The sequence below is a fragment of the Acomys russatus genome, chromosome 3 (assembly GCF_903995435.1).
Source record: "Acomys russatus chromosome 3, mAcoRus1.1, whole genome shotgun sequence".
Lineage (NCBI taxonomy): Eukaryota > Metazoa > Chordata > Mammalia > Rodentia > Muridae > Acomys > Acomys russatus.
Window position 1 is genome coordinate 60,372,795 of NC_067139.1, and position 12,758 is coordinate 60,385,552.

The 12,758-nt window shown below is 38.9% G+C and overlaps 1 protein-coding gene across 6 annotated transcripts in view; it reads right to left on the reverse strand.

The window, feature by feature from the left end:
- Positions 1-269: 269 nt before the first annotated feature.
- The window catches only part of Ankrd28 (ankyrin repeat domain 28), a 181,536-nt gene continuing 169,047 nt past the window's right edge, over positions 270-12,758 (reverse strand). For all 6 annotated transcript variants that reach the window (XM_051141679.1, XM_051141671.1, XM_051141664.1 and 3 more), the window contains 10 exons: positions 12,489-12,576; positions 12,002-12,119; positions 11,705-11,924; positions 8,958-9,045; positions 8,791-8,874; positions 8,062-8,207; positions 7,220-7,302; positions 6,777-6,859; positions 5,228-5,319; positions 270-557 (listed from right to left, as the gene is read on the reverse strand). In XM_051141679.1, coding sequence (XP_050997636.1) covers positions 271-557; positions 5,228-5,319; positions 6,777-6,859; positions 7,220-7,302; positions 8,062-8,207; positions 8,791-8,874; positions 8,958-9,045; positions 11,705-11,924; positions 12,002-12,119; positions 12,489-12,576 — 1,289 coding nt within the window. In that variant the 3' untranslated portion in view covers position 270. The remainder of the gene's footprint in view (positions 558-5,227; positions 5,320-6,776; positions 6,860-7,219; positions 7,303-8,061; positions 8,208-8,790; positions 8,875-8,957; positions 9,046-11,704; positions 11,925-12,001; positions 12,120-12,488; positions 12,577-12,758) is intronic.

Here is a 12,758-nt window from a genome sequence, read left to right on the forward strand (position 1 = left end):
TCTGGCACTGCAATGCCAATTAAACAATCCCACAAAGCAACTGACACAACGTGTTTTCCACTGGTCAAGTCATTATTAAGATTCTAGAAGTTCCTTTTGCAAAACTTGCCTTTAAGATTCTTCTTCCTAATGTCATCACATTTCTTCTATTCGTTCACTGTATGATCTTTCTTCGGGTTGAATTTGTGTCTGAGTAAGAAAAGTGCCTTTTTCCTGAAACAGCTGGTTTGAAGTCTCAGCGACAGAGCGCCCGTAGGCCAGGCAAGCCTTTCAGTAGGTCTCAGAGTCGGAGTCGTTGAGCTCGTCCGCATCAGTGTACAAGTACTCCTGCTCCCCACCAATGCTGTTGAAGCTGCAATAGGAGCTAGGTTCATTCCTCATGATAGGCAAGGCTTCAAAGCTAACTGTTTTTGAGGTGTTGGTATAACGGTTAATGGCATTGAACGTCAGGGATGACAGTGGGCTACTCGATGAGACAGGCATCATGGTGGCCAAAATGAGAGCCAGGCAGTCAGCCACATCCTTATTGGGAGCACAGGCCAAAGCTGGGGTATAGCCTAGAATTAGATTTAAAGTTTAAAAATGAGTATCCTAGATCCACAAAGCATCAGCAAGTCTAAAGGTCTCCAACTTTACACACAGATGGATGGCTGATAATGCTTTAAGTAGATCGATTTACAACTTTCTAGTAGGCAGAAAACGACAGAATCATAAAAATGTGGGATGCAAGGAGAACTTTCACACTAAATAACAGAAGAGGAAATGGAAGCCTCCTGATGGATGCTTTCCCCAACATTTCACAACTCACCCATATCCCACCCAACTTAGAAAATATGAGGCATTCTTAGAATAAGGAGAAAATAAAACCCCAATAAACCCACATCAGTCAATTTCCCTTTAAAACAGTGAGTCGAGGCTTACCATAAATTTATACCCTTTAAACTCAACTTTTACATGCGAAGCATCTAAATATGTAAGTATATGAGTTAAGGAGATGCTCACTAACTATATACCCAATGTGTCTGTCAGAGCGCCTCAGATGGGGAGTATGGTTGGGGAGGTGGTTTGGTGGGTAGAGTACCTTGTAAATGTAGGACCTAAGTTCAATCCTACATCGCATGTAAATAAACCAGGCACAGTGGTGTGTGCTTATAATTCCAGTGCTAAAAAGATGAGCTCCTGGGACCTATTGGGTAGACACATCCATGTAAGAAATGGTAAACTAAATGTTAAAGCCTGATACTAAAACAAGTATTTCCTTTTATCTTAGTAGAAATCCTTCCTCAGACAAAGACTGCCCCAAAGCTTAAACATCAATGGGAAAGCCATGGAGAAAGCACATGGTGCCTTGGTTGGCAAAGAAGTAGCTTTCTGGATGAAGTGGGAGAGAAGATGATGAAAGTACCGCTGTGATGGCAAGTTTTAACTAGTCCATATGAAGTTTTTGCTTTTCCTTGTTTTAAGCCAATGTAGAGCCAAGAGGTGCTAATGCCACCTCTTGTAATTTTAGTCTATAGTTTTATTTACTGTTGTACTGTTTTTCACATTACTATGCTTGTATTTTACCACCCACATACATATTTATTTTAAAAGACATAACTTGTTTTTAAAACAGAATGATTTATTGCAAACCAAATACTGATATAGCCACCAGCCAGAATAAGAACACAGAGAATACTACTTTTCCTCCTCCACAGTGGTAATCATTATCCTGACCTTTTCTTGTTTTGTTGTTGATTTTGTTTTGTTTTTTGAGACAAGGTTTCTCTGTGTAGCCTTGACTGTTCTGGACTTGCTTTGTAGATCAGGCTGGCCTCCAACTCATAGAGATCTGCCTGCCTTGCCTTCTGATATAAATGGAAGCATATAGTATACATATTTTAAGATCTGACTTCTTTCGATTATGTGTGAGACCCAATATTTTCACAGGCAACTATAGCCAGATAATTTTCGCTACTGTATATTTCACCATATGATCATACCACAGTATATACATTTAATTACTGGGTATTTGGCTATTTCTATCTTTTTCCATATTTTCTTCTTCTTCTTCTTCTTCTTCTCCTCTTCCTCCTCCTCCTTCTTCTCCTTCTCCTTCTTCATCAGTCCTCATAGTCAAAAATTTTTACCTTGTAAAATTACCATTTTGTGAAAGGTCAAAGGGAACAACTAGCTGATTACCCTGAAGGACTGGCAAGAGGACTCAAGAGCAAGCATGATTTTATTAAATTGCTTCCTTGAAATGTTTTAGTGCTTTATTCTCACATATTGTTCAAAAGTTCTCCTGAAAACATGAAGGTACCAGCTATTGTTACCCTGATGCTGGCAAGCAGAAGCCAAATCATTAGAGAGGACAGAACGCCCTGAGTGAGTGCAAATGCATCTCTCAGCAGTGTTTGTAGAAAGACCATGGCTGCAAACAGAAGCCTCTCTGCTACCTGAGCTGCTGTGGCTAGACAATGAGAACCCCTTGAGGACACATCTTCTTTCTTCTTCTGAAAAGCATCTCAATACCACTAACCCCATTCTTGGGAGTGAACAAAGGTACAGAATATACTGGCCCCTTCATCTTGTCTTTTGTTTGTTTGTTTTCCAAAACAGGGTTTCTCTGTGTAGCCCTGGCTGTCCTGGAACTCCCTCTGTAGACCAGGTTCGCCTCAAACTCAGAGATCTGTCTGTCTCTGCTTCTCAAGTGCTGGGATTAAGGGCATGTTGCCACCACCACCTACCTGGCTCATCTTTATTTAATCTTCAGAACATAATTAACACACTGTTGTTATTAGATTAATGTACAATATTACTACACACAATCATAAAATGTGATTGGTATTTATTTAACTTGTGAACTAAAGCCACATTAACTAAGAAATACTTCAAAGGGTGTTAGGATAACTAGGTCACCACTGGAGACCTTCATTAACAGGTTTATTATCCTTTTCCCCTTCTTTCTTCTTCCCTCCTCCTCCTCCTCCTTTTTGAGATGGGTCTATGTAGTCCTCTGTCCTAGAGCTTGCTATATAGATCAGGCTGGCCTTAAACTCAGAGATTCACCTGTCTCTGCTTCCTGAGTTCTGGGATTAAAGGTTTATGCATCATCACGCCTGGCCTCTTTTTCATTTCTTAAAAAGACAATATAAACTCTTGGAAGTAGTCAATGAAGACCTACATATCAATAGCTAGCATAATATGGCTAAATATTGATGGTTTTATTTCTGCATTTCCATCTATACAAGTAGCTGCATTCCTAGGACTATCTAGATTTTGGTTTTGGGCTTCAGACCCATACCTTACCTGCTTAGTTTCATTCAGCTTTCTGTATGTCCCATATGAACTTCATTCTTTCCTTTGTATTTCTGGCTCAATGACAATTTAAGTGTCATCCACACACACTTCCCCAGCTTCCACACAGTGGATATGACTTCACCTACAAAACCCCATCTCTCCTTCACCATATCCTAAACAACCTTTCATTATACATTCAAGAAACTTTGTACATGTTTTTCATTCCAAGTGCCTTCACCTCAATGCTGACGGTCATCTACACTCCTACCCTAAGTCTCATTTCCCTATTCTAGTCTTGCTGCTCCCCTTTCCAATGCTCAGTCTCAGACCTTAATCTACAACTCTTCTCATATTTAGAAAACATCAGTGAACACAAGTGACAAAGACTTCCTGCTGTTATGGAGTGAATGTTTATTCTCATGGAGGAGACATGTCAACACGAGAAAAAGCACATTATATTCAGTAAGTTAGAAGCAGCTTTACTGAAAATAAGAAAGAGAACCAACAGGTTGGTCAGGACTAAGAATGCTATAAAGCTAGGTTAGTGGGGTTAAGCCTCATGGAGAAGATGAAATTTGAGCTATGGTTTGAAACAGAGGAAAGGTTTAGTCAAAGCACACACACAGATCAGAGTGTTCCAGGCAGCAGACTAGAACAAAGGTTCTATGACCCATGTACAGATTCCGAGGTAGAGGAGCTGAAGGAGCAAAGCAAAGCAGAATGGGGTAGGAAACAAGTTCAGAAAGGTCCCAGGAGTGGAGGACTTTGAGGTCACTGTGAGAACTATGAATGAAGTGACAGCAGAAACAGATTCTTATGTGCTTTAGGAATTACCTATGAGGGTAGTAAGCAGAGAAAAAGACAGATGGGCTTAATGTAAAGGAAGAATCAGTAGCATTCACTGATGGACTGTACAGTGGGGATGAGAGAAGAACGAAGGGCAACTCAACTTCCTGCCTTGAGCTATAAAGAAGGGAACTATCTTCAAGTGAAATCACGATGGCTGGTGGTAGGGAGAGTTTGGAGTGACTATGGAAAAAGGCTTGGCAGTTCTATTTACTAGACGTCTATATGGTCTTATTAATAAGCATCCAGACAGATATAGGAATGCAGACACTGGGGAAGGTGTGGGCTGGCAATAAAAACTTAGGAAGTCTCAGCAAATTTTCAGAATTAAGTGTCAGAGTAGATATCTAGAGGGCAAATGTAGACAGAGGAAAAAAAAAAAAGAAACAAGGACTATAGACTAAGCCAAGCAAAGTAAGTTTTTTGTTTTGTTTTTTAGATAGGGATTCTCTTTGTAGCCTTGGCTTTTCTGGACTGAATTTGTAGACCAGGCTGGCCTTGAATTCACAGAGATTCACCTACCTCTGCCTCCTGAGTGCTGGGATTACAGGCGTGCGCCACCACGTCCCAGTTCAAGTAAAGAAAGTTTACCAAGAAAAAAAGGAACACTCACATAGCAAGGACTGACTTAACCCTGTGGAGAGCCATCAAGAACCTTGATAAGAGGAGCTCTACAGCGTGCTGGGCCAAAGGCCTGCCTACAGAAAGCCAATTCTTGAGTAGTTTTGCTGCAGTGAAAGACAGAATTACAGCAGCAGCTGGCAGCAATAATGTCTTCATGTTGAGGGTGAGAGACATAGGGGTACAGAATCTTTGGTCACCAAAATGAATATTAGTGGTGACCAAATAGGAAATACCAAGCTTGGTTTAATAGAAGATAGGTGAATTCAGAAGCTAACCTATCTGATTAACTTTTTTTTTGTTTCTCTTGCTTTTAATTCTCTACTACAAAGAACTCAAAATTAATTTCAGTGCTCTTCTTTGCACAATTAAAAAACAAACACTGAACTGTATTTTATTTCAAAGACCCAACACCATCAAAAGAGAAAAGCTCCAACCAAGAAGCTAGCCAAGGGGAGGGTGCATGAAGCCTACTTACCATTTTCATCAACAGCAAGTACACTTGCTCCTTTTCCCAGAAGCTCTTGAACAACCATTGTTAGCCCATTTCGGGCAGCAACATGCAGAGGTCTGTGGGGGAAAATTGTACATATATGTGCAGTGCACACACAGAAACACACTTGGCTGCCAAACAACATTTGGCTACGTTGTGAAGACCTAGAGATACAAACCTGGTACACAGAGTTCTCAATCAGTGAAGACAGGAGGGATAGTAGTACCTCCAGAGCTCAGCCTTGGCCATCAGTAGTGGTTTCCTGACCTCACCAAACCCACTGAACCTTCCAAGACTCCATATTTAAAGAGTTAAATATATATCTCTATATCTTGTAGTTCTAAGGTTATAACTACATCATTTCCTCTTCCTTTTTCTTCCTCTCAATCCTCCCATATATTCCTTTTTGTTTTCTTTCAAATTCATGCATGGCCTCTTTTTTTCATTTATTGCTATTCCATGTACATATGTGCATGCACGTATACTCCTATATATAACCAGCTCAGTCTGTATAATGCTACTTATATATTGTGTGGATTTCTCAGGGCTGACCATTGGTATTAGATCGATGTGCTCTTCCCTTGAGAAGATCATTTCTTGCTCTCAGCATTCCTTAGGTACCAGTGGTAGTTCTCTGTAAGGGGTTGTGGCCTCCTGAGCTTTCCTTGGTCCACTCTGGGATGGCTATTGTTGTTGTCCTTGTTCAGGTCATGTTTAGGCAGTCATTCTGGGAAGACTTTATGGGTGTACTTCTGACCTTACTGTAAAACAGTCTCACAAAAAATTCCCCGACTCTTCAGCTCTTACCATTTTTCAGTCCCCTCTTCCCCAGTGTTCCCTGAATCTTAGGTGCAGGAATGCTTTGTAGATGTGTTCACTGAAACTGGGTGAGCTACAGTCTTAACTTACTGTTTTAAGAAATGAAGATAACAAATATACAACAAAAGCTATAAACTGCAGTATCAAAAATGCTGATAATCTTTAAAAGATGTTTACCAGCCAGGTGACTACTATTTGGACCTTGAGAGATTTGAATGAACCCAGAATGTGAGTGAATTCAAACTTAAAAACAAACAAACAAACAAACCCCAATGGATACTGGAAGAGGATGATGGGAGACATGTGCTTAAGATCTCAGTTAAACTCAGGGCTTACTGCTTATATTAAGAAGCTGTTTCTTTCTGAAACCTCTTTAAGCTTAACCCACACGCACATGCACCTGCATGCAGAAAGCTTTTTACCTCATTCACAGCTGGTCTGAAATGCACTTTTCAGCTGATCTTGATTATACACAGAATAAGTACTACCCTCCTTTAGAAATTATATGAATAAGCAGACTGAGAAAAACTTCATCAATTTTTTTTTAAGTATTAGAGGTTCTAGTTATATGGTTTCAGAAATATGTTCTGACAACTGTAAAAACTATTCTTTAAATAGTTCTGACTGATTTATTTGTCACATTTTAAAAAGTGCATGTATTCTTTTGTAAAATGATAGAGGTCACTAAGTTTAGGCAGACATTCAAAGTACTCACGTTTGCAAGGCTGCGTTGGTTGCATTGATGAGGTTTCTATCTGTTATCTTTTCCAGTATTAACAAGGCACTAGTTTCATGACCCTAAAATTGTGGCAAATAGCTCTTAAAAGATTGCATTGTTAAGAATAAATATCTAAACCCAACCACTTCTAACATATGTACAGTATTACACATATATCACAATTTTTCTAAGCTAATGTCTGCAGTATTTACTCAAAGGTATCAGAAATGGGAATAAGACAGGTGAGTGAGAATTAAGTGTTAAGCTTGTGTTTCAAAACCTAGTAAGCCAACACTTCCCAGTAACCCCAACCCTACCCAAGAAACTCAGTGTCAGTAATCATTAGGCTTGCTTCCTCCTTCAGTTAATTTTAGTGAACTGGAAAAAAGTAATGCCACTCAATAGTAACCATGAAAATACATCCTTAAACTACTACATACCTTGCCACAAGCCAGGTGAAGGGCGGTGTTTTTACTCTTATCTTGTAAAGTCAGATCTGCACTAGCACTGCTCACCAGCATCTCTGGGAGGAAAAAGTGCATCAATTCTTATGTTTATGAGCATGTTTCTTAGACTACTAATAACTCACTGTAGAGAAATGAAGACATAAAACAAAAATACTTGCAAATACTTAATTGCAAGAAAACACTATAATAAACACTACCATATAATTATAGGAACTTTTATATTCTTATGCAAATTAGACAGTAACAACAATAATTAACATTTTGGACTGTTAATAAATTTCAAACGCTGTTTTATGTGCTCTGCATTTATAGAAACTTATTTAACCTTTGCATCAATCGTTTGAAGTAGATGCTGTCGTTCTCATTTTGCAAGTGAAGGCACTGAGGGAGGAGGTCACTTGACTGGATCTAGAACTTACACTCATGCAGTCCGAGTTCAGAGCCAATGCTCCTAAACCACAGGTTAAACTACCCTGGTAAAGCTTTCCAGGCACTAAGGGTAATGCTCTGAAATGAAAATGTGGGATGGTGAGATGATTCCTGGAGGTCAGAAGGGCTGGGAATCTGAGTTCACACATACAACAGAATTCTTTTTCCTTTCTTAATCGTGAGTTATGGGTTATTCACTACTTCGCCCAGAGTGACCCTACAGTTGCAATTTTCTGACAGGCTCTTAGGCATCTGGGTTTATAGGCACATACTAAGCCTGGTTCTAAACAATGTCTCTTTTCTAATGGACATACTATGTAGCCAAGGCTGACCCTCAAACTAGAGGCAGTTCTACTGCCTCAGCCTTCTCTACACAGTTTCTTTACCAACTGTATTGGTTTGTCCATTCTCTGCAGCCATCATTAAAGGTGTTTTTCCTGTAGAGTCCACAGAATTGACTTGAGCATTATGGCTGAGCAGCAGCTGTAAACACTCTACATGGTCTGTGAAGGCAGCAGCGTGGAGAGGAGTTCTGGAAAGAGTGACATATAGAACAAAAACTAAATGGCACATTGGAAAAATTACTCCTGAATTTAGAACAACAAATTTCAAGGGTTTACATACCAGGTCATAAAAGCATTGCTAAGAAGCAAATAAGCTCAATAGAACTAATTTCTATTTTAGATATGTATACTTTACATAATCTAAAAAGATAGTAAAACTATAAGTTGCCTAAAATAAAGATGAACTACATAACACTGTTAAAATAACACTATATCATTACAGAAAACTTAAATAAATGCACCCCCAATCTACTACTTATTACAATTGTTGGACTGCTCTTTCTCTAATCCAACTCAGAAAACTGTTAACTTTTTAAGCCATTTTCTCTGGGTTTAAAATCATACTTCTTAAAACAGAGTAACCATTACATTTTAAAATGACAAAAAATTAGATTTCCCTAATAATGTGAAAAATTTGAGTTAATAATTTATAACATCTGTAAAATTTTCAATTATGAGTTCTTTATAAGCTCTCAAACAGAAGGTCAATAGTTACCATATTTTCTCTCATTGAAAGCAACACTGGATGCTACTAATTGGAATCCTTCCTACCTTCCCTTTGAATCTGTGGCGTTCACAATGCTGGCTCCTAAGGTATCGATCAGCATCTCAGCAGCACCTTCACTGTCATTGATCCTGGACAAAGCAGCAAGGTGGTCAGTCTCGCACTAATAGCCTTTCTTAAAACAGCCAATTTGATTCACTATGGCTTTACTTACACAGCACAGTGCAATGGACTGAAAGCATTTCCATCTATTTTCTGGAAAAAATCCTGTTCTAAAAGTAGTTCCACACATGTTTCATGACCTAATGGTGCATAAGAACTAGATATTAAAATCCAATACATACGTACAACAATCTCAAACACATATAAGTATCTAGAAGGAAAAAGTTTAAGTTCTTGCTCCAACCCATCTCCACTCTTTAGACCATAACTAATGATCTCAAAAGCTCTAGATAATTTCTAGGCATATAAAGCTGCCTGCATACCTTATTTTCCTTTTATAGTTCGAATGGTACATTTTGTCCTACAACTTTCCTGTTCAATTGATAAGCTGCATAGGACAATTTCCTAAAACAAGGTATTGTGAAAAATATAAAATATGCTGACTGACAAGAGAAGTAGGAAGATAGCTTTGGTTTCTCTGTGGCTGTCCTGGACTCGCTTTATAGACCAAGCTGGCCCTCGAACTCACAACGATCCACCTACCTCTGAGTGCTGAGATTAAAGGCATGCGCCACCATGTCTGGTGGAGATAGCTTTTTAAGAAAGCAACTTTAAAAACAAATCAAAACACCTAACAAAACAGCAAATCCCAAGTAAAACGAGATTTTTCTTAGCCTGGGAGCTGGTTCTCTCCTATCATATGGATTCCCAGGAAGCAAATTTAGGTTGTCAGACTTGGTAGCAAGAATTTTACTTGCTGAGCCATTTTGCAAGTCCCTCAAAAAGTTATTCTTGTAAAAAATTTTAAACTACTCACTCTCCATTAACAATGAAGGCATTCTCACATTCTCCACAGTTATGTGGAGAGCAAGGACTAACTCTGACATGAACTCTGGTGCCCTATATTTGACAACCTCCCCTTGGTGGGAGCCCTGGTGGCACTCAAAGAAAGAATAGGCAGGCCACCAAGATGAGACTTGATAGCCTGTGACCATAAAGTGGGGGAGGAGATCCCCCTCAACCATGGACCTAGGGGAGGCCAATAGAGTGGGGGTGGGAGGGAGGGAGGAACAGGAGGATACAAGTGATGGGAGAACAATTGGGTTGTAATCTGAATAAATAATAATAATTAAAAGAATAAAAAAAAAGAATGGAACAAAAAGACAAAAACAACAACAACAACAACAACAACAAAACCAACCCAAGACATTCTCAACCGCTGTAAGCCACAAACCCCGAGACCACGGGTTAGAGCCACTGTCTGAGGTGGGTGTGGACTACTTTATCTACTCTATCCACGGCCGGCAATGGAGAGAACCACGCTGACATTCTCAGTATTTCTCTTAATATTTCAGAGAGCTATTTCTGAGGCTGCTTAAGAGAGTCAAAAATGTTGATTAGCTTTTGAAAGGAATAAATGAGATAATCAAAATTATTCAAGCATATAAGCTATTTAGCTATATAAGCTAAAATTCTAAGCTTTAAGTTTAGTAAGTATATAGCTAATTCTTTTCTAAATGTGGTCATTTCATTTTGGGAGAAAAGCTTGTTTGATTTTATTGGAGTGCTATTTTTCTGTACAAAGATTACTAATCAAAGTAAAAGCATTTAATAAATCCCACTTTAATAATGTCAAATTACAAAGCAGGCACTTTTCTATAATTTTAGACTGTCTGGCCTCACTGCATTAACAAACATCCATTTCTTCCAGTTTAATTCAGAATCACTAAAATTTTGCTTGTTTGAAAATCAGGCACATCTGTTTTTTGTTTGTTTGTCTTTTAAGACAGAGTTTCCTGTGTAGCCTTGGCTGTCCTAGACTCACTTTGTAGATCAAGCTGGGCTCACACTCGGAGAGACCCATCTGCCTCTGCCTCCCTGAGAGCTGGGACTACAGGTGTGTGGCAGGCACTGTGCCGGCCCATTGCTGTTATTGTTTTTAATGGCAACCAGGCCTGCAGTTTGTGCAGAATTCTGTTTCTTATACAGAACGTACTTAGAAAGCCTAAGTTCAACAGTGATAGAGCAGGGAGAGCATTCCATCACAGACCTGATAAGAAATGTTATAAGATAAAGTAAATCTCCAAAGGACAAGTAAATTCTCTACCTTAGGAAATATACTTCTGTGTGATATGTTTTTTAATGGCTAATTGTCTCTGATATATTAAAGAGAAAAATCGGCCAACAAAAATTCTTGCTTTAGCCAGGTGGTGGCACACGCCTGTAATCCCAGCACTTGGGAGGCAGTGGCAGGTGGATCTCTGAGTTTGAGGCCAACCTGGTCTACAGAGTTAATTTTAGGTCAGTTAGGCATACACAGAAAAACCCTGTCCCAACAAACAAGTTTATCCCACTGATTTTTACATAAAATTCACATCTGTGGTATTACTTTCTTAGTATATTAGAGTCATATAATGCTAATTCATAGTATATATAAACAACAAAGTCCGTGGAAATATATAGTAACTCCTTTGACTCAGGACAATGTTTTGGCTAGTTTGCTATAATCATTACACATCCTAACAAGTGAGTTGAAAGGAAAAATGTAAAGGCTCATCTCAAACACTTTTGAAAATTAGTGACCTGTCTTTGGCAAGACAAAGAACAGGAGTAGGATACAACTACAGAGGAGATTATTCTTAGGCTTTCTACTAATTTTACATTGTAAGATTATAAATCTAAAAAATATGCCTTATAAATATGTTATTGAATCAATACCACAATACATTATGAGTTACTTGTTTTCACTTAGTACCTAGTAGGCAGACACTCAATGCAGGTTTTTATCTGATACTTAACCATTGTAGCAAGCCCAGTGAAGTGCTGTATACCCATGATTGTCTACTATGGCTGGATTTGCATCCATAGATGCTGCTGACTGCAAAAGGGCTCCGAGAACTCCAATGTGTCCACAGGCAGCTGACAGGTGTATAGGTGTCCGACCCCTGCTGTCTCGTAGTAAGCACTTAGCACCATGTTGGAGTAATGCATCTACACATTCTTCATGGCCTGTAACTGCCTGCAAAAATAACTTGGGTGTATTAAATACATTATGGGGGGTCAGAATGGGCCAACTTTAGCTTAATTTTGGCTTACCCCTCTATGTAATGCTGTCCTTCCCCACTTATCTTTGGCATCTACATTTGCTCCTTTGTTCAGCAGTGAATACACACAGTCCGTGTGCCCATTGAGAACAGACAGCATAAGAGGTGTCCTGAACAACAACAGAGTTAGGCTTAGTTTTATCGTTCACAGAACTCTATAAAACAGCAAGGATGTACTTTTGTAACATAACTTCATTTTATGTATTTCAATGAAAAACTATGACATTTTTCAGTTACAAACTTTGACACATTTATTAAAACAGGGATCAAAGTATTAGAATATCTAGGTATAGCAGCATACGCCTGTAATCCTAGCACTGAAGACAGCGTGAGGTAGTGTCACTGAGGGATGGAGGTCTGGGTTATATAGTGAGACCCTTACTCAAAAAACCAAACTCCCCAAAACCCAAAACCACACACCCCAAAACCCAAACCCCCCAATAAAAATTTAACCCCAAAAACAACTTATTGAAACTTACTGTCCATTTCCGTCTTGAATATCTACTGCATTCTGTGGTTCTGCATTTCCTATTAATAACCGCAAGCATTCTGAGTGACCGTTTGTTGCTATAAAGCAAATAAATAGAAATTTTAATATACATAATAAAACAAAATATCAGTAAGCATGTCTTTTAGGCTATAGTTTTGGGACAATCTCACTGAATTCAATAAGCAGGACAACATGTGTATAAAGTAGGTTTCTACTCTGTTAAGACCTCTTTCTAAAATGCTGGCTGTGGGTGTGACCC